Source organism: Lygodium microphyllum, chromosome 24 (genome assembly GCF_053477565.2).
Source record: "Lygodium microphyllum isolate KBCC chromosome 24, Lygodium_microphyllum_v1.1.10, whole genome shotgun sequence".
NCBI classification, from domain to species: domain Eukaryota; kingdom Viridiplantae; phylum Streptophyta; class Polypodiopsida; order Schizaeales; family Lygodiaceae; genus Lygodium; species Lygodium microphyllum.
In genome coordinates, this window is record NC_141158.1 from 109,497,406 (window position 1) to 109,520,373 (window position 22,968).

Here is a 22,968-nt window from a genome sequence, read left to right on the forward strand (position 1 = left end):
TAGCCCAAATAGATCAAGCCTATGCTAATCTAATCACAAATACATGTGTGCAACCCACGCAACACTTGCAAGTGCGACAAATACAACTATGAGTGATAGACACAATCTGCATAGGAGTGAGTGAGCCTGGCTCTCGCAAAGTAATACATCCATGATGATACGATGATGCCCATGATTACAATAATAATACAAGTGCCCAAAAGTAATATGTTGAAGTTTCAAAAATACTAATCCATAAAAAAAGAGTATACACACTTGCACATCTAGTTTTCCTTCTAAAAATACCATTAACAACTATCTTACCCTAAAAGGGTTTCTCAAAATTCCTCCTCTGCTAGCAAATGTGGCCAAAACCCTACTTGTGGGTCTAGTAGGTAGCCATAGCCAATAAGGTTTAACGCTTTGTTTTCTTCAACTTTCTTCTCACTGAAGTCATGAACAATGATTCTAATCACTGAAATGCGTAAGATTCATGTTCATTGCAAATCTAGAGGCTCAAAACTCATAGCTTCTTGCCTCAAAGATGACTCTCAATTCGATATTCAATTGGACTTCAACACAAGCATTTCACTAAGCTTGGATACTAGTGTTTTTAAACACTACTAATCAATCTACTGATCATTGCTTGTTGGTTGCTGTTCAAATCAATATTTTTTTAGCACTTGGAAGAAGTTCTTAAAGCAACATGAGTGAATGAGTCAACATAAGTCAACATCTAAACCTATATCTCGTCACTTTTTCTATACCATTGTAAAAGCTATACAAAAGTATAAGAATAGAGTAATCCAAAGCATCTTTTCTCGTTAATTATTTAGAAAACCAAAGGCCTTTTTAGCCCTTAAGCACATCACTAAGTGCTTAACTAAAGTATTATCTTCCTTTTGTAAGGCTATGTGTAAGCTGTAAACACATAGACCACTTCATCACTAATTTCAACCTGATATATGTAGGTTTACACATAATTTGCTTTTGTACTTATTGCCCGCCTTGTCAAGGATTAGACACTGCCATTGCCTTATGCGATTGCAGTAAGACCTTCCTATCATGGCATATGTTGATGTAAAGCCTCAAATCAACAAGTTTGATGGAATAGACTTTCACCCATGGTAAGTATGAGTGAAATTTAAAATGATGGTGAGGAGTTACTATCCCTTCATCAAAGGGACCAAAGCCATTGATCCATCCAACCCTATAGATATTGAAGATTATGAAAGATCCTAAGCCATAATAATGTTGCACCACATTGATAAACTTGCATATGCAAAGGAGAAGTGGGATGAGCTTAAGAAATTGTATGGTGTAAGAGGAAAGAACTCCAAAATCTTCCTCAAAATAGAGTTCTTCATCTTGGAGTACAAGTAGGGAAAAGACTTGGGAGAGTTCATTTCCCACATGAAGGGATTGATGACCCAATCAGCTTTCGTCCAAGCTCCAGTTGTGCTGAAGAAGATGCCATCTCAATACTTTTGAACACCATAAAGGAAAGTATTTTCAACTATTGTCACTATCCTAGCAAATGTACCAAATCCTACACTTGAAGGTGTCATTCAATCTCAATGTATGGATGAGAAGAAAAGAAATACAAAAGAAGGCGCTACCAACTCAACATCTACCTTGACAACTCATGATTAACTCTTAGTCCATATTATTACTACTAAATGTTCTTTTTGCAACAAAAACGGGCATATAGTAAGCAACTGTTGGAAAAAATATTCCAACGAGATGAAGTGCAACAAATGTAAACAAACATGACATATCACCAGTAAATCTCCTAACTCTCTTGAAGTACCAAAAGAATTGGAGGCCAACTATGTCTCCAAAGCACGTGATGACCAACCTTTCTAATATCTGTTGTATCATCTTTCCATAAACATTCTTCTAGCCTACTTTATAAAGGCATCCCACTCATTCATTTGGGGGGGGGGAGGGACCATTTGCATGCTATGGAATCCAATTGTGCCTTGGCATTGAGGGGGGGTGTAGAAGTATAGCATGGGAACCTTGTGTAAATAAGGGTATATGAGGAAAGGTGAGGTGTGAATGGACTAAAGGTCAAGGGAAACCCTAACCCTAGCCCACAACGAGGCTATATAAATAGCCTAAAGGTCACTCTCAAAGTGATGCGAGAGTGTACATTAGTTGTACTTAAGCAACTTACTAAGCAAGACCCTTTTCTTGTACTTGAGCTCTCTTCTCCCTCTTGTGCACACATTTTTATGCTTTCACTCTAATATTTCAACACTAAAGAACTATATGAAACAATGAGAAATGATAGCTTAGCTATATTTAGAGTCTTAACAAAGATAGGTTGAAATAGCTGAAAAAAAACTAGCCAATTATGACTAAAGGTCTAAATTTCCTTTTGCAGTTGTTGATGAGATTTTGAGGCTCATCCCTACTCAGTGTAAATAGCCATTCAATTGCTATTTAAATCTCTACATAATACAATCACTGCATTCTTTTTATTAAAAAACATAGAATGAGGGAAAAATTATACATATTGTACTTTACTTTTGTTTGTCTAGAAGATGTAAATGTAATTCTCCTTGTTGCTTTTGTGTGAGATAGTTCACATGAGCAATGATAGTAAAACTCTCCATAAAGTGAGCTTACCTTGATTACTTTAAGATATCTACCTTGGTATGTCGTTGAGTTATGGATTACCAACATGTAGGATAAGTATGCCAATGATTTTAACTAGATACAATATACATTGATGAAAATTTCACATTGTAGTCTAAAAATACATTGACGATCTTAACTAAATACAGTATACATTAATGAAAAATTTGCCTTCTTATAAACTAAACATATGTTGACGTATGTGATGGTAAAATGCAATGTTGATTGCTTTTCCAAATTGTAACACCACAAAAGTACATTAGAAGGGCAATGATCCTAGAATTTAAGATATGTTAACTATAAATTAGAAAAGCTCCAGGAAAGACCAAATATGTTTTGTGGATACTGAAGGCTTTACTATTACATTTCTCATAAGGTTGGCACAAGAGCAAATATATCTACCCTTTGAGCAAATTTTTGAAGCTAACGTAGTGTTCTCCTCATAAGGATAACCATAAGGACAATCTACCTTTCTAGTACTCTTTTTTGCAAGGATAGCCTTAGAGACAATCTATTTCAATTCTTTACCCTTCTAGTGCTCTTCTCATATGGATAGAGTCTCAAGAGCAATCTAACTCTACACGTAGTGATCCTTGAATAGTCCCAAGTGCAATCTACTTCCACCCTTAAAGCAAACCTTTGAAGTTATCGTGATATTCTTCTCATAAGGGTAGCCATAAGGACCATCTATTTTCTATATTTCTGGTGGTTTTTTCATAAGCATAGCACTAAGGATATTTGTTTCCATTTTCTATCCTTCTTGTTGTAGAATATACATGGTGCAATGGACAAAATTTGAGCAAGGAGTAGAGAATACATAACAAATATGAGAATAATAGAAACAACTTTAATTTCAAACAAACTGATACAAAGATGGCTTTGTCCACCCATGCACTCCCACAGTGAAGCTTAGATGGCTATCTCGATAGATGATAGGCAAAGAGCTTAAGGCTAGTTGGAAGAAATTTGACTAGGTGAAAGATAGATTGATGATGGCGTTGGAGGAGTCTTCCTTTTATAGCCCAGGAAGGTAGTCTAGTCAACATGTCTTGCCATATTATGAATCTTCCCTGGGCAGTTGGCCCTCGTGAGACCCTCTAGCTATGCGGCAAAATAGGAGTCCCTAATAACTCCCACACTCTGCAACTCAATGCATTGTGTCTTGAGTTGCTACCAACATAAGTACTCTATCTAAACCAAAGACTAGATCCACAAAGGTCATCTTTTTGCCATTTAGTCCATGGACCTCATTTGATATACAAGTCAGGAACCAATATATGGGTTCACACATGGCTTCTCTTTACATAATGGGGGACTTATATGTTAGGGCACCATAGATAATTGATGGCACCTTACAAGGGTGGGGCATTGAGCATATCTTACAATAGTGCTCTTCTCATATGGATAGAACCTCACATGCAATCTATTTCTATCCTTTGAGTGTCCTTTGGATGGTGTTGACTTTAAACCTTTAAGGATAACCTATTTCTATCCATGTAGGGACCTTTGAAAGGTACTAAATTTAGCACTTAAAGGATGCCTATATTTGAATGGTGGGACAATCTATTTTTACTCTTCTAGTGACCCACATAAATGTAAAGATGGAGGTTAGGGATAATTTGTTTCAAATTTCTACTCTTCTAGTGGTCTTCTCATATAGATCGAGCGTCAAGGGCAATCTATTTCTACCCTTCTAGTCACCTTTCGATGGTACTAACTTTGAGAATCAAGGGCAATCTATTTTTATCTTCTAGTGACCTTTAAATGGCATTAACACTGAGTCCTTAAGGATGATCTATTTCTACCCTTCTAGTGACCTTTGAAAGGTGAGCTAATCTATTTCTCTATTTTAATGACCTCCATCAGCATAAAGGTGGATCTTGTAAAGCTATGATTTGTGGATGGCACTAAGTCTGAGCCTTTGGATGGATGTGAGTAGATTTTTTAACTTTATCCTATCGGCTTATAGCCCGTGGTTTGAAAGCACGCAACATCAAACTCAATCCACACTTAGACGAGCTGAGCTATGACCCTAGTGGCACCACATTGGAGCCTTTGTAAAGCAATTGGCATGTCCATGGGTGGTGGGCTTAAAGACCAACAAGTATCACAAGAAGCTCTACACAAATTCCCACTATAATATCCCACATTGTGCATCACGACAATGTTGTGAGCTTCTAGCTAGGTATGCAGTCCCTCCCAAGGAGAAGCCGCTTGCCCCCAATCACCCTAGCTAGGTAGGTGACCCCTTGTGAGGAGAAGCTCATCATGTTGAACACGAGATAGGGAAAAGGAAAAGAAAAGAGACCCTTTTCCCACACAAAACTTCTCATGTTAAGAGTCTCCATTTTTATGACCATTGTTGCTGCAATATTGCTTATTTTTCTATAATCTTCCCTATGCTGTTTCTGGTCTTATTCTTCTTCTCCTCTCTTCTTCTAATTGAATGTTCACCTCGTGCTCTTAGGCCTAAGAGGAAGCAGCCATGCCTGCCAGATCTCGCAATCCTCTGCGCATTCTGATCCAATGGGTGAAGCGGCAGCCGCCCAAGGTGAAGGCAATCCTGGGAGTGAACGCGGCCATCTTCACCCTCGTCTTCCTGCGCCTGATCGTCCAGGACCATGACAATCTCTTCATCGCCGCGGAGGCCATCCACGCCCTTGGGATCGCCGTCCTTATTTATAAGCTTATGAAAGAGAAGACCTGCTCCTGTAAGCTTCTTGTCTGCTGCACCACACTTAGGCGAGTTAAAAATTTCCTTGTTTTGGTTAATCTTTAGACTCAAACTGGCTTCCGAATAAAAGAATTGGGGGTAAGTTGAGAGAATATGACTGTAGAAATCTGTTTGAGCAGCCAGTTTGCAGCTCTTCTCCTGGTGTGGCACTCATATGTGTGCCGCTTGTGAGAGACATATGCATGTAGGTATGAATGCACGTATGCTAGCATACATTGAGATTCAGGCTTCAGCTGAGAGGATTTGAATGCATACATTTGTTTGGGCAGCTAGTTTGCAGCTCCTTTCACGGTGAGAGACTTAGCATGGATATATGCATGCGTGCTTTGAAACTCTGCTCTCAAAAGCAGTATTTAGATCAGCTGCAGAGGCTGAAGGAGGCCATATCACTCAATATTCCTTAGGGTTGCGATCTCGGGGTTTGGTGAGTTTGCATTCAAAATTTTAAAACTTAATAGTGCACCTCTTTTGACCTCTGAATGTTCAGTGTCTTGTAACCTCTTGTTTATGAACTGGGTATGTGTATACTCACTGTTTTGTTGGGAAGTCTCAAGTGGTAAGGTAACTCTATTGAATGATCCTTTTTTTTGGCAGGCTTGTCTCTCAAGTCACAGGAGCTGACAGCGATGTTTTTAGCAGTTAGACTGTATTGCAGTTTTGTGATGGAATATGACATTCACACTCTACTAGACACTGCAACTTTAATCACTACATGTTGGGTTATTTACATGATAAGATACAAGCTCAAATCAACATACTTAGCTGACTTGGATAACTTTCCCATCCTCTATGTGGTATGGAGTTAGCTATATTATGAAGCGTTATATATTTGTTAGTACCTTGTTACTGACATGCTACTAACATTTTCCCTTGATTGCCTTGTAGATAATTCCATGTGCTCTTCTTGCTTTTGCCATCCATCCTACAACAACACATCACATTGTGAATAGGATACTATGGGCTTTTTGTGTATATTTGGAGGCCATTTCTGTCTTACCTCAGCTTCGAGTTATGCAAAACACCAAGGTATTGTTGTTAGTTAGTTTTTTTCATTTTGTGTCTCATGATATTTGTAGACACAAATATCCATGATGCAATACATGCAACAATTAATATTTGTGAACACATAGGATATACATGTTATATGAGAAGGAGGGGAAGGTTTACCTTGTTCACTTGTTTCCTCTTGTGATGATAGTGATGAGAGTTCATTCATTTATATGATTTGATGATTGGTTGATACACTTGTTTCCTCTTGTGATGGTGTTAGTTCCTAATGATCTCTCTAAGAATTTTGTGCCTAGGGTTAGGCTTAAGGACGATGTTATGTACTGTGAAACAGTAAAAAAACCTAGCATTGCACGAAGTAGGTAGGATCTTGTGTGTTTGTAATTTGCATGTGCTCCAACTTGTTTTTTCCTTTTGTAGCATAGGGTTTGACTTCAATATGTTAGGTCAGTTTGTTTTCAATGATTTTGATTAAGATTTCCTTTACAAACATAACATCGTTGGCCGAGGGTTGTATTTGCTTTGACAGATTATTTGTGGACTTTTCTAAGAGGAAGGAGTCTTAGCCGTTGTGAATTGGTTACATGTCATTGTGTATCTCACACAAACCAAGCCTCCATGATAGTCGTAGGGTACACTTTACAAGAGTACCGGCTCTAATACCATGTGAAGATATGCTAGGGTTTGCATGGAGAAAACATAGAATGTTTGAACAAGACTAAAACACATTAACTTGGACACAAACACCAATAAAAATATAGGCTTAATGCTTTTCAAAAAAAAAAAAAAAGGCACAAAAACATAGACAGAATAGAAAGATAACTCAAAAGTATACGAATGGAATGCTGTAAATGAATGAATGCGTGTACGAGTTACTCAAAGACAATGCTGTCCAACAGCCGATGACTCAGGTGGGAGCAGGTTGAGGGAGTAGTTGGAGGGTGACATCAACCGGAGACGGATTCCAAGGGCTGTAGCTTGTAACCACCAGTCAGAGCTAAGATGATGTTGAAAATTGAAGAGAAGCAGGCAGGAAACCAAAATGCGGCAGTTTGGAGGGCTGGAACCAATAAATGCAGCAATGTACTGCCTAAAAGAAGAGTGGAACTGGTCACACACAATAGTAGGCAGTTTGGCGACAGTTGGGAGAGTGATGTCGGATGCTGGCAGCCTGCAAAAAAACACAAAATACAGCCTGGAAACTGATCTTGATGATGCAAGACAGCGTGGTGGCCTGTTGAATGCAGTAGTTTGGAGCAGCAGACCAAGTTGCTAGCTGATGGGGAGGGTGCTTGATTGTGTGGCAGCAGCTAGAGAAGGCGGCGGCTTGAGATAGGGCATGTGGGGCTGAAGAAGTTGCGGCAGCAGTTAAGTGAAGGCTGAATAGCCATGTGATGAAGGAGATTGATGGCTCAAAATGAGTGGAACTTGCAAAGCGAGCAAGTGGCTGGTCAGCCTCCTATTTATAGATGTGAATCTTACCAAAGTTTGGGTGTTTGTTTATGGGACACAAAAGCTTTGGTAAATTTTGAGTTTTGGGGCTGTTCAAATTAACGTGTAATTTGTAACGCACCCTTTTTAGCTTAACACATGGAGGATATAGTGCTCACACATATTTCTTGTAGACAATTTGATTGGAAGAGTTCTCTTCCACAAATTGAGTTTGCTTATAACAATGCTAAGCATTTGGTTATTGGGTATAGCTCCTTTATGTTGACGCATGGTTATGAGCTGAAAACATTGATTGCCATTAAGCTCAAGGGAGTTGAGATATAGTCTGTAGTTGACTTCTTGCATGATATGGAAGAAATGTTTACAATTGTGAAGGAAAGTGTTAAAGCAGCCTAGGATAGTGCTACCTTTTATGCTAACAAGAGTTGTACTCATCGAGAGTTCCAAAAGGGCATTTGAGTTTATCTTAAAGTTCCAAAAGACCTTAATTCAATAAGTACCAGCAAGTGGTATAAGTTATCTTTGAGGTATTGTGAACCCTTTGAGGTTACCAAGAGATTAGTAGTGTGTCTTACTGATTAAATTTACCCTTGGGCATTTGAGTTCACTCAATGTCCCCCACGAGTCATTCGAAAGGATAATTGGGGTAAGGTGAATTGATTGTCTCAATCAATGAAGTCTTGTGACTAGAAGATGTTGCTCGTTACATGCCCCTTGAATCGGAGTTAGTTCTTGATTGATGGGTGCTAGCAACATTGATCATAGTGGCCTAGTGTGAATGCACTAAGGACACTTGAAGGTTAGATCAACTAAGTCTTATTTATAGAACTCAAGCCCTGTTGTGCACATCATTGTTGTGTGATCACCACTCTTGAACTTTAGGCCTGTTGGCCAATGTGTTTGTACATTGGGATGGTCGTTGGGATGAGTGTGCAATGGAATGCGAGACAGAAATGGAGTAGGAGTAGTATTGAGAGTGAGAGTGAGAGAATCCCAAGATGAGTGTACTAGCAAGTTTCGGTACGCAAAGAATAAAATGTATTTATATGTTAGGGTGCAAATAAAGATGTGTTCACACGTGTATATGTTTATACACATGGAGATTAAGGGAGTTTACACCCAACAATCTCCCACTTAAAGGCTTGAAGTAGTATCTTTAAGTTAGCCAACTCCCACTAATCGGATGCAATGCTCATGCTGAGCCTTTGCAAGACTCTTAGTGAGAACATCTGCAGTGTTATCTTGGGTTTTGACCTTAGTCAGTGTGACAAGACCATCATCCAAGACTTGTCGAATGAAGTGGTATCGATCATCTATGTGTTTGGTACGTGCATGAAACATGGCATTTTAGCCAGACATATGGCACTCTGGCTATCACAACCAAACATTGGAGTACGTGAAGAGAGACCAAAATCCTTGACCAAACGGCCAAGCCAATTAGCTTTCTTAGAAGCTTCTGTGGCTGAAATATATTCAGCCTCTGAGTACTCAGTGCCACAATTTTTTGCAACCTTGAACCCCAAGAAATAGCCCCACCAGCCAAAGTAAAGACATACCCATTGGCAGGTTTTCTAGTGTCAAGATTTCCTACCATGTCCGAATTATAGAATCCTTGCAACTATAATGTACCCTTTCCATAGCATATACACTTCTCTTGTGTATCTTTTAAGTATCTAAAGATACATTTCAGTGGTTCTTGATGCGGCTTGCTAGGGTTGGACATGAATCTACTAACAACTCCCATTGCATGAGCAATGTTAGGGTGAGTTGCAACCATGGCATACATCAAAGAACCATAAGGTGATGCATAATGTATGTCCTTCATAGCACTAGTAGTTGTATCATTCTTTGGGCAATCAACTTTGCTAAGCTCGGTATGTGCAGTAAGGGCACATCAAGAGGCTTAGCATCAACTATATTAAACCTGTCAAGTACTTTCCTAATGTACTTGTCATGTGAGAGAAACAAGTGCTGCCCTCTATCTCTTTAGCGTGCCCAAAATGTGTTCAGCTGCCCCCAAATCTTTCATTGAGAAGGTTGAACGTAGCTGCCTTTTAAGAGTATTCAAAGTACTCTTACTCTTATGCTTTTTTGCAATTAGTGTGTTATCCACGTATAAGACTAGCACAATAAGGCTTCCATCATCAGCCTTTTTAGTGTATAAGCAGTGATTTGCATGCCTGCGTTTAAATCCATGGCTGAGCATGAAGGTATTGAACTTTTTATACTGCTGTCTAGGGGCTTGTTTCAGGCCATATAAGCTGCGTTTTAGCTTATAAACCAAATGCTCTTTCCTTGGCATAGCAAAACCTTCGGGCTGTTTCATGTACAACTCTTCATCTAGGTCATTATGAAGAAAAGCAGTCTTTACATCCGTTTGATCCAACTCTAAATCCAAGGATGCGGTGAGAGCAAGCAAAACACAAAGCGTAGTCATCTTCACCATTGGTGAAAAAACCTCTCGGAAGTTTATGCCTTCCTTCTGTGTATAGCCTTTAGCGACCAAACGTGCCTTGTACTTGGCTTCCCATCAATACATTTCACCTTGTAAGCTGTAATCGGTCTATGACTCACATAAAGCGGTAGTTTCTTCAATTAACACTTGGTCTTTTCACACATACACAAAAAGAGAGATCTCACTTCCTCGCTCAACACCAGATTGGTCCCAAAGACCGGCACCCCTCTCGGTATTTCTTTATCAATTAAAAGATGGAAAATTACAAAAATGAAATGTTTCAAAATACATAACTTGTGTACAGTTGGTTTTCATCTTTTCTGAGTAAATCCCAACTATATTAGGATAGTGCAGCATGACCAGAACAACATCCCTTTTAGGAAAGCATTTTCTGTAACCATAACTCAATGATTTGTGTTCAGAATTGCAGTCTGTAAATCTCTGAATTCACTGTTCTTACTATCCGGCATGTCCAACACTTTCTGTGACCAATGCTCAATGATTCATGTGCATAATTGCAGTCTGCAGATCTCTGAATTCACTGTTTTTATTGTCCAGCGTGTCCAGCATTTTTTGTGACCAATACTCAATTATTCATGTGCAGAATTGCAGTCTGCAGATCTCTAAATTCACTGTTCTTAATATCCAGCACGTCCAGCATTAAAACAGTCCCATAAACAGTACTAAAATCAGAGTTGAAAAATCCTATTCCTTCGATGGAATCAGCCCATCATGCAAAGCATTTCCTCTGAGAATAGAGAGGGAGTTGATGAGAGGGAGCAAGCTCTACCTCTGTACATGAGTCAGAGACGAAGTACTCTCCATGGCTGATGAAATTGCAGCAATCTGCCCTCAACTCCTCCAAAACTTTATTCTCAGATTTGCCCCTTATGCCTATTACGTTTTTTTAAAATGCTCTCTCTCTCTCTCTCTCTCTCTCTTTTGGGAATTTGTGCCACATGGCATACATGTAACAATTTTCCCATTTAAACCTTCCGGTTTAAAATGCTCCATGATAGGTGCAAAATTTGACCCTGGCAGAGACCAGAGAATTAATCCTTGTGCAAAAATGAAGAAAATGATGTCAATAGATTCTGGGGTCTAAAAATAGTAACTCTCTAAATTTTAGGGATGGTGATCCCTGCATTCGTCAAGTTGTTCTGAGCAACTTTTATCATTGCAACCACATCAAAAAGTGTAATGTGGCTTAGTTATAGTGACTTTTATTCTGTGGGCTTTCTTACATGTGCATCTTCTGTCTTGGCCAGACTCATTGTCCTGCACCATCTCCAGTGGCTAAGCACATAGCCCCAAACCATTGGCATTCTATTTTTCAGTGCCTATTCAATATGCAACCAGTCCTAAGGCTCAGACAAACCATTAGTCCAATTTGTCCCAATAGATTCCTCTTTTGGCCATGCAAAGATCTCGGCTTATTCCAAGAGAACTCTGGGGGTAAAAAGCAACAACAACTAAAGAAAAGAAAAATAAAATATTTATATAAGTAAATAAGGAAAGCAACTGCAAAAAGTATCACCACTTGGTGACATAGACCCATTTGTGGAGGATAGCTTTCCTATCCTTGGGCAAAGGTACAAGCCTCCATGTGTTATTTGCATACAGAGGCTTCATCTTTTCTTGCATAGCTAGCTCCCACTTTCTCTTGTTTTCACATGACTGTGCCTCTCTAAATGCCAGAGGCTCACCTTCATCAGTCAATAAAGTGCAATCCAAAGATGGCTGAAATCTCTGTGGCTGCCTTCTGACACGTGTAGACCTTTTTACTCAATGATCTGTATTGTTAGACAATGGGCTTAAATCCTCAGGTATGTGCACACCATTACCTGGTGGCTGATTTTCAGCATTTTCTTGTCGCTGTAACTTGTTTTCAGCATGCTTTTCTTGCTGTCCTATTCCATCGTGTGCATCAATTTGCTGTCCATTATCTTCTGGCTATAGCACAATACGTTGCTGCTCATTTTCAGCATCAAAAGGAATAGAATCTTCAGCCAATGGTTGTTGAATGGTTGGCTTTTCATGCTGAAATTTGACATTCTTTTTGTCGAGGTCACTCCGTGTAGCATTTTTCAGCAACTTTGCCTCATTAAATATTACGTCTTGATTACATACTATCTTCTTGTCTTCAGGAAGCCAAGCTCTATAACCCATCTCTCCCTCATCTCCATATCCCATGAAGATGCCATTAATGGATTTTATGTCTAGTTTGGTCCTCTAATTTACAAGAGCATGCACAAAGGCATCACAACCTTAGACACGCAAATGGTCATATGAAGTAGGTTTGCCAATACCAAACCTCTTCAGGAATGTCATTTTTCAATGCATGATTGGGAGATTGATTGCATCCATGAACTGTAGTTTTAAGAGCCTCTCCCCAGAACTGTTGCGGGAGATTAGTTGTGGACAGTATGCATTTGACTCTCTCAGAAAGTGTGTGATTATATCTTTTAGCCATGCCATTTGATGCAATATTATAAGGGGTTGTCAACTCCCTCTTAATGCCATGCATCTCACAAAACTTTTTGAACTCATTAGAGACATACTCGCCCCCATAATGCGTTCTTATAGCTTTTAACTTAAGTTCTTTTTGTGTGGTAACAAAAGCATGAAACCTTTTAAAGGCATTCAATACTTCGTTTTTGCTCTTTAACACATATACCCATGACTTTCTAGTGAATTTATCAATAAAAGTAACAAAGTTACTATGTAACCCCATGTGGATTAACAGGCATAGTGCACACATCAGAGTGTACTAAATCAAGAGCATTGAACTTCTTAACGACACCATAGTAATAAAGAGACTTCAATATATGCAATCATTACAAAAGTCGAGACCAGAGCCTTTTACATCAAATCTCCCTAAAGAGGAGAGAACTTGAAGGCCTTTCTGGCTCATATGGCCAAGTCTTTTGTGCCAAAGTTCCATATATGAATGAACTTCCGCCACAATCAAAAACTTGCCAGGTAATGCTTTACAATGCAAATAGTACAAAGTCCCGTTTTAGTTGCCTTTAACAATCAGCATAGAGCCCTTGTAGACCTTCCAAGATCCACCACCGAAGGTAGTAAAATATCCTCTTGCATCAAGTTGCCTAAATGACAATAGACTTTTCTTTATGCTAGGTACATATTTGACATCTTGTAAAATCAGCTCTTGGTCGTTTTTAAGGGCCAAGTAAATGGTACCTACACCCTTTATCTCACATGCATGGTTGTTGCCCAAGTAAACCTTGCCTAGGCAACCTGCAGTGTATTCTGAAAAAGACTCCAAAGAGGGAGTAACATGAAAAGAGGCATTGCTGTCCACTATCCATGATTGGGACAGCCTATCATGAGCTGAAAGTAAGGCATCAATCTCCTCCTTTTTGGTGATGTGCATATCACCTGTTGCTGCCATAACATCTACATTATTGCATGAGGTTGTAGCAAGTATCTCTCAAGTGTCAGAGAGCTCGTCAATGACCATACTAGCTGCAACATGTGCATTTGCAACTTCTTTTAAGGGAGAGCTGTCATCATCTTTCTTGTCATCCTTCTTTTTCATTCCTTGCTGTTTTTTTCTTTCTTGCTCTTTCTTATAGTACCGATAATCAGGCTTTTTATGCCCTTTATGCCCACACTGATAGCAAGTAACAACTTGTTGTTTGCCCTTGCTTTTACTCTTGCTTTTGCCTTTATTTCTTGTATTACCCCTCTTTTTTGACTTGCCTCTAAGATGATAGGCTGAATCACTGCTTTCTCGACTAGACTTTTTTCTGATCTTCTCATTGAGAATAGAGCCCCTAACACCATCTTAGCCTTTGCCAGGCTACCATCCCCATCTAACCAAAGTAAAATCGTGATGTATCACTTTGTGTGATGAACCCACCGCATCACGGTCCTTGAGAAACAAAATGCATTGCATCCTGTCCTTTCACAAATCAAAGCCAATGCCATCAAACCTCTTGATTTCAAGAAGGGTTTTAGTGTCATTGCTACTAGAAGCTTTAGTGGCCATTGTTCAGCAAAGTGCCAAGTACCAATGCTGTTTTTTATGACAATAAATATCAGTCTGAATATTCAGCTAAATTCAGCCCAAAATTTCAGGAGATAAGAGCAAGTTTTGATCCAAATACATGTACAACAATAGAAAGGATGACTTTCATCAATATAACTGAGATTTTAGCATACAATCCATGCATACAGTACTGCAAGGTGACTCCCACTTCAGCAATATCACCAAAAATACATTTGCAACAATCCCAGATCTGCAAATGATCACTAAGATTGCTGCACCATAAATATTCAGCAATACATCAACTCAATAGGAATTGCTGAACATGTGTATTTCATACATATGTGCCCAAAAGCACTTTTGATATTCAGAAACACTAAATTTCTTTGCAATTTTTTCAAAATCTCACAAGTGGGGGATAAACTTGAATTTCACTGCTTATAGCACCAAGATTGCTTCAGCTATGTCCCCAATGTGCATTTCACACATCAATTTTGCCAAAATTCACAAATTTCAGCATAAATCCCAAAATTTCACTAACCAATCTGCCCCAATTGCATTAATGCATGTTCCCGAGAGCATAAAATGAGCAAATTTAGCAAAATTTTGCAAAAGCCCCAAATTTCTCAGGTCCAAATGTGCATCAATGTCAGTAAATTCGGCTCAGCTGAGCAAAATTTCACTGATACATGAAAAACCCCAAAAATTTCAAGGCCAATGTGCACAATTTCTGCAATTTCTGGGTCCAATGTCACTATTATGCATGAACAACATCAAATTTGGGGAAACCCTCAAATTTTTGGGCACAAATTTGAGAATTGTGCTTACGCATGCGAACCCTTGTTAGTGAGAAGGGGAAGAGATAGCAGAAAAGGTACCCCTGGTTGTAGCCACTAAATCCATCTCATGACTAGCCACGTCATCTACAATGCTATCTAGGTAGGGAATAGGGAATGGATCCAAAATAGTGGCCGTGTTGAGCTCTCTATAATCAGCAAAAATCCTCAACTTCTTGTTCTTCTTGGGGATAGACCATTGATGGGACCCAGTTGGCTGAATCTACTAGGGCTATGAAGCCAACTTGTAGTAATTGGTCCGATTCTTCCTTGACTTGTTTGGCTATGTCTACATTTGATATCTCTACATCTAGATTGGAACATCATGTGGATTCATTTGATATCTCTACATCTAGATTGGAACATCATGTGGCTTCAAGGGAAACAAGTGCTGGTAGAATCTCGGATCCAACTCTTTTATTTTTGAGTACTCACAAGTGAACACATCCTTGAATTCATAAGGAAACTGACTAGTTGCTCCCGGAATCATGGTTCAAGATGAGCATAGATTTTTATTGGTTTGGTCTCCTCGGAACCCAAAAACACTATAGCTAATTCATTCTGCTTCACTCTTGTAACTTTTTGCATATGAGCTTCAAACTCCAGCTCTTGCCTCAATACTTTGGTTATTTCATCTTCTACAATGTCTTCAATGTTTTTAGTTTCTAATGCAAACTTTGTGTTTTGAATTATGGAGATCTTGGGAGTACGGACCCCTTTCTCTTTCTTTGGGGTTTTAGCAAACTTGTGATTACATGCACTATTCACTTATTTGCAAAAAAATAATTAGACACCATGGTTGTAGATTTGCATTGGCCTTTAGAAACTCCTCTTCCTCATCATTACTTCACCATGTTAACTATTTTGGCCATATCTAGTCTGCATTGTGGTAAGAGAGGGGAAATATTTTGGAAGAACATAGTAACTTTATGTTGATTGTGGCGAATGGTGAGTTTGTCTTGATCCTAATTGTGAATGAAAATTGCTAGGTGGAGCCAAGGCCTTCCCAATAAGAGGCAATAATCCTCACTTACATGCTCCATATTCAAAACAACTAAAGAAACCAAGGAAATGGTAGAAATTTCCAAAAGCATAGAGAAAATAATGTCAAGCAGTCTCACCCTTGCTAATTTTCCATTCTTACTAGGAATGGGACTGGTTCCCAACCCATTAATCCAAATTCTTTATAGGTTTGCTAAGGTGACAATATTGACACCAAATTTGAGGATATTTTAGATGATTTTGTATGAACATTAAATAGGGAGTATTGGAATTGTTGGATTAGACAATGGGCCTGGTGGTATTGGCTCCTACTACATCCTTTGAATTGTCTCCTTTAGGGTGGTTGTAGTCATAAACACAACTTGGAGTTCTGGTAACATTGGTCAATTAGGCTAGATAAGCTTTAGAAGGTGATCCTTAAAATTTGGTACAAGATTTAAGAGATCTCCTAATGGGATAGTAATATTAGTTAGTCCCCATCCAATTGATTTGTCGAATGAGTCCGGAACAACTGCAATACCTAACTTGTTTCTTTTTGCTTTTGTAGGTTCAGAATGAGTCTTCTAACAGTATTTACTGCCTTTGAGATTAGCTTCTAGGGTCTTACCATACTTCTGTCTAGAACGGGATGCTTGCCTTTATCAATATTATGTTGACCATCTGGATGCTAGTTTAGTGCTATTCTAGGATAAACTTCTAGATGTTTAAGCTACGGAATAATCTTTGCAGTGTCTGGGATTCTTGCCTTTAGGGATGAAACTTTGATGACACCAGTAGATTTTAGATCCTTCTTTGTAACTTGCTTGATTTTATCTTGCTATAGGGATGGTACACCCCAACCATTTGCCTATTGTGGCTTAGACTTTGTAGTTTTCAAGCAAGCTTATGGTTAGCAGGCCAGAAAAGTTGTCGCTTGCTCACACCTGACCTGTTGCAGCTTACGCTTGAGCTGTCACAGCTTATGCTTGATCTGTCACATCTCATGCTTGATCTGCCTGGCCAAAAGACTCACCTATCGATTGCCTCGACTGGTCAGCCTGGTCAAAAACGACCTGTCGCCTGCCTCGCTTGGGCACAATTGACCTATCGCTTACCTTGCCTGGTACACGTGTCTGAAGAATGACAACCTGGCCTGTGTGAGCAGAAAACGAGCTTGAAGTGCCGTCGGCGCTGCCTGCCTCAGGAAGCGTACACACATTTGCCGCAGCTCTGATACTAGTTTGTTGGGATGAGTGCACAATGGAATGCAAGACAGAAATGGAGCAAGGGCAGTGTTGAGAGTGAGATAGAGAGAATCCCAAGATGAGTGTACCAGCAAGTTCCGGTACACAAAGAATAAAATGTATTTATATGTTTGGGTACAAATAAGGGTATGCTCACACCCTTATATGTTCATACACACGGAGATTAAGGGACTTTACATCTGAAGGGACTTTACACCCAACAATGGTGTGAATTGGTAGTATGGGATGCTAGCTCTTGGGATGTGGTTGTGACCCGGTATGTTGCCAGCTCCTAGGCTTAGGGTGAGCCTATTGGGCTGTATGGCTGAGAGGTTAGTCATATGCCCATTCCCTTTATGTTTTGTGTGTTGAGTATGGCTTTGTTGTGTATCTTGTGCATTTTGGATCCATGCTATGGAAACCTAGATAAGTCTTGTGCTTTCCACATATGTTTCTTCTATGCTCCCTTAATGGCCATTTTGTAGAATCCATAGTTTGTGGATAACCATGAACATAATAAAGCGGCATGATGTGTCAAAACTGCATGCTACTGAATTTACCGCAACTTGCACCAGCACTCCGGAAAACCATAAGCTCAACCCCCTTGAGAAGATGGTGATGTGTCCCCGAATCCTTTTTTGAAAGCAAATTACAGCAACTAGTGTTTAGAGTTGAAACAATTGCAAGCTTATACTCTTCAAGAAAAGTGACATGTCTCCCAAGACAACCATGGGCTCACTCCTTGAGGTTGTTGGTGATGTCCCAATGGCGGAATCATGCTCTCATCTTCTTTGACCATCCAAATTGCAGTTCCCCCTAATCTTTGTAAGCCCTTGAAGACAGCTGCAGACGAATCACTTATATGGCTCCAAATTAACTGAGCAAGTCCATGTGAATCATCCCAGCTTTGTCCAAAAGCATTTGTCCATTATTGCTCTCATCAATAGTGACTTCTCTCATCACAAAACTTTCTCAATTGCACACTTACAAGGTGCACACATGCGTCTCAAAGCTGTTCTCAGCCCAAGAGTGATTGCGATTTGCATGTCAATAACACCTGCATGCATGCCCGAACATTGCTGTACAACCACATGCAATGCCAATTTCTGCATCAAGCAGTCTGATTTGCCTGGATCAGTAGAAACTCTAATCATCCCTGATCAATAAAACCCTAATCAGCACTGCTTAACAAATTTGAGAGAGAGAGAGAGAGAGAGAGAGAGAGAGAGAGCCCTAGTCTGACACTAGACAGCAAAAGCACATGCTATATTTCTGCTTCAGATATAGGCATTCTTGTATTTGACAGCCATGATGCCGCTCCAACCTCTACACTGTCATAAATGGTCATCTCTCCTCCAGAATGGTGCCAAAAAAAACTTTTCTCTGCTAGCCATGGTTTCTTCCAAGCTTGCCTGCACAAAGGAGAGGGATCAAGATAACAATGGCAAGTTTCACTTGCCAATATGCCATGCAAAACAGCCACACTGATTTGCATTACTTATATAATAATGCCTTGCCCAAGGCTCCAAAGAGGCAACCCAAATTTAAAATCCAGTGGTTTTGCCTAAACTTTGGCCTACTTTTGAAATTGTCAAATGGCCGTGCCCATATTGGTCCAAATCTTCATTCTAACCTTTAACTGTGAAAGTTCCACATGTAACCTTAGAAAATTCACAATTTCAAAGGTGTTTCCCATGTGCTGGCCAATATGCAAATGTCCATTATGCCCAGGGCACAGAGTAAGTTCACATGCTTGTAACATCTACCCATTGCATTTTCAACAAACATCTTCCTTTTGCTCCCGGATGATCTACAATGGTTGCTGGAGATCTACTGGGGAACATCCGACTATCTAGGCCTTGGTGTTCTCATTTTGCTCGCTGGGCACCCATGGCTATGATCCAGCCCCTTGGATTGTTGCGTGCCCTCAAACAATGATAATTAGAGTTTCCCATTAGGTTAAACATAGATGCCCTTGTATGCCAGACTTATTTTGGTGCATTAATAATTTGTGCCTTGTGTTGTCACTCTCTTTCCCTCCCCTTTTCTCATTTTCTGTATTCATGATTTCCTTTAAATCCTACACCGATCAAATTATTTCAGCAGTTGACCATTAGGATTGGTATCTTCATGTACAGCACTGTAACTATTGTAAAGCTTCTTAGGATGTTAAATCTGTTGCCGAGCATGATCAAGTTGATGGTTTCACATGGATCTGATAAAGCCAACTGGAAATAATATGGACTGTCTTTTCAGAATCATATATGCATGGTATACAAATCAAAGAACATGTTTGTTAGTTTCTTGACATCTCAATTTGTCTGATGTATTTCTTGGGATGTCTCACTAAGATAATTGCCACCGTTAATTTCAGGTTGTGGAGCGCTTTACCTCCCATTACGTTTTTGCTTTGGGAGTTGCAAGATTTTTAAGCTGTGCTCACTGGATTCTTCAGGTATGCCAACATTGCAGCTCATTTTTGAAAGTTCTCTATTGTTCTGATTTGGGACAAAAGCTTAGAATGATGTGCCTGCAGTTGTTGCAGTATGTAGTTTTCTGGTTGTTTACCATTATGAATTCACTGAAAGGGCTAAGAGTAACCAGGATCAGGTTGTTTACAATCTAGATATATCAATATCGATAATTGCTATATTCCTTAGTCAGGATGCACAAGGAAGCCTTTGGGCACTTGTGAACATGATACTAAGGTTGTCCATTTGCCTCTCAGCCCCCAAGAGAATAATACGTGCAATTACTATAGAGATAGTTTGGACCCCTCTTTTCCATAATGATTTTGATGTTTGTTGCTGTACTATATTTTTCCTTATTATATGCTTCAGCCTAAAATAATAGATGCAGGTTATTACTGGCATTGGAGCGTGTTCTTGTACAAAAGATGGAAGTGCAATAAAGTCTTAAGCTTGACTATTTATGACGGACTAAATAATAGGTCCAGTTAATACTGGTATTGGAGTGCGTTATTTTACAGAGGTGATGGAAGTGCAAGAATGTCCAAGTGAAGGACACATGGCTTACCAGAGCAGACACAATGCTTAAAGATGCAAACTGTGGAATGCCTACATCAAATTTCCAGTACTTATGCCCATCTTTCTCCTCAGGAGGTGGCACTGGATGAAGCTTGGGAGAAGCGATACCGTCTTGCCAAATGGGGCCTATGATTCTTACCCAAACCAAATTCTCATTGCTTGTGTGAATGTAGTTATGTTTGCTCGATTCTTTACCACATCATGAATATAGCTGACCACACTCACTGGCCTTTCTTGGTTCTGAAACTGCAATTGGCTAATCAAAGGCTCGACTGTGGGAATACCTGAGTAAAGATTAGCAGACTAAGAAGAAGTACAGATGGTCCACAATGACCAAAACCTGCTTCAGGATATGAAATAAACATACTTTAGAAGTTGGGGTGATAAGCTACCAAAGAGCAAGCTCTTGCAATAGGTTCTGCTTGGAAATCTAGCTTTGTGAAGGAGCCAAGGACACCTTTTTAAGGATGCTATTTCAAAGAGGCCTAGCGATGCTATTTCAAAGAGGCCTAGCGTTGGTCCAATTATACGTCTCCATAAAATTTTCACCAATGTTTCTGACTGGATATTAGCAGCTGCCTCTCTCTTGATTAGCTATGTAGCATACTAGTACATTATAAACCGAGACTATATTCCCACCAACAGAGACTTTCATGTTCTTTTGTATGTGAGTATACCTAAAGCTTGTATGTTTTGGATGATGTTTGTTATAATTCCTCCAAGACTCCTATCAGCTTGGAAGTATTCTGCTGTCTCATTTGGAGGTGTTTTTCCATTATTTCTGACATTCTTTCTGTTTAGTGTCACGCTGACGAGGCTCTTTTTAAACTAATTTACTGTAGAACAGCAGTTCTACAAGTAATGTGTTTATGTGTATGAGAGAAATGAGAGAGGAGAGGGAGATAGAGAGAGAGGGAGGAGAGATCGAGAGGTTTCTTCCATATGCAGGTTTTGGATAGTCGTGGTTATCTCCTAACAGCCTTGGGACATGGCCTATGGCCTTCGATGGTTCTTCTCTCAGAAGTAGTTCAAACCTTCATTCTGTCTGATTTTTGTTACTACTATGTGAAGAGGTTTGATTTCTAACTTTCTGCATGAAGACTTCAAAGTTTAAAGGCTAAAAAGCAGGAGGTTGTATGAGACTGGATGTATATCTATTGTTTATAACTTCTTAAAGACATTAGCTTGCTTGTTTCTTGCCTATGCAATTGGGAATACTTTGACTGGATGGTTTCTCTTTATGTTTTGGCTGTAGCTTGTAAATCTGCCTGTACTCAATACATATACAGCAAGATTTCAGTTTTTGTTGGAAATTAATATTTTTCTGTTCATTGTCTTGTTTTATAGACATCTTTTAAGTTTTGGAATGATGTTGGATTTGTATATGTGTCTACTTGTGACGGTTTTGTTTTTGATATTCCCAATCTGATTTACCCTTTCTTAAAATCTTATTTCTTTTCTGTGGACTTCCTAAACAGCATGATAGATGGGCACATGGTGATGCGGCTTCCTTCGGGTGTTGTGTGATTATGAGGTCATTCACTTGAAAAGGTTGTGGCTTCTGCTGGTGCATCAGAACCTGATTCTGTCAAAAAGCATGAACAAAGTTGGAGCTGGAGATAGATTTAGAATGTAGTTTGGCTACATTGATTTTGATGGCCTCATTGTATCATATGCAGTGTAGCTTGGATGCAGGTTTAATTATCTTCTGTGTCCTGTATACACACTTCAAAGAATAATGAGGTTAATTGACCCCATTCCTGAGCTTTCCCCTTGCAGGACTTTGATGCATCTCAAAATCTTGTTTTCTAGAATGCAGGAACTGTCTTGACATATGTTAAGTTCTTCATCATCAGTGCCTACCAACTCTGATCTTGATACTTCACCATTTGGTTATTCTAGACTATGTAGTTTTGGTAGCTCGTGGTTGATTACTGAGGATAATGCACTACGTGCTGTCTGTGACAGAGAGTTACTGCAGAATGAGCGAGTATTCATGTGCACACTGTAGGTTAGTCCTGTCTTGCAGTTCTGTTAGTTTTTACCTCATTTTTCATGTGGGGCAGACATTATTCAGCAAGTAAAGGTATCTGGTGTAGTGACCATTCTTATCACTTTTCGACATAGCTAGTTAAATAAATGCACATTTTCTTGACAAGTTTACAAGATAAGATCTTTGAAGAGAGTTATGGTAATCATCAACAGTATTTCATTATATTGCCAACAAGGAAATAATGGAATTGGGTGGTGCTTGGAAGAGTTGAAGGTCGTTTAACTATGTAAGACCCAATCTTTCAGAGCCTGACAGCAAATGCAAGAAATGAATTATTACTGAACATAGATTAACAGATACACTATACACTAGGGGATATGATTTAGCCTTTCACGAGAGGGCATAAGCTGGCTTCCAGGATGTGAATCCAGATGGATACAAAGGGGATGTAATTTAGCATCTCACTGGAGGGCATAAGCAGGCACCCAGGATGCAAAGTGCAATCGCCATACCTGAACAAGTGGATGAATAGGATGATTCAGAAATAGACCCATCACCTAGCTGTATAGTTTTTCTCATTTTGA

The 22,968-nt window shown here is 39.4% G+C and overlaps 1 protein-coding gene across 1 annotated transcript; it reads left to right on the top strand.

Annotated features, from left to right (window-relative positions):
- Window positions 1-4,986: 4,986 nt before the first annotated feature.
- LOC148015513 (uncharacterized) lies at window positions 4,987-22,169 on the top strand. Its single transcript, XM_087665358.1, has 6 exons — window positions 4,987-5,333; window positions 5,951-6,150; window positions 6,242-6,382; window positions 19,719-19,799; window positions 21,340-21,464; window positions 21,870-22,169. Exons 1-6 carry the CDS (start codon window positions 5,108-5,110, stop codon window positions 21,916-21,918), a joined length of 822 nt encoding a protein of 273 aa, XP_087521484.1. The 5' UTR covers window positions 4,987-5,107; the 3' UTR covers window positions 21,919-22,169.
- The last annotated feature ends 799 nt before the right edge of the window (window positions 22,170-22,968 follow it).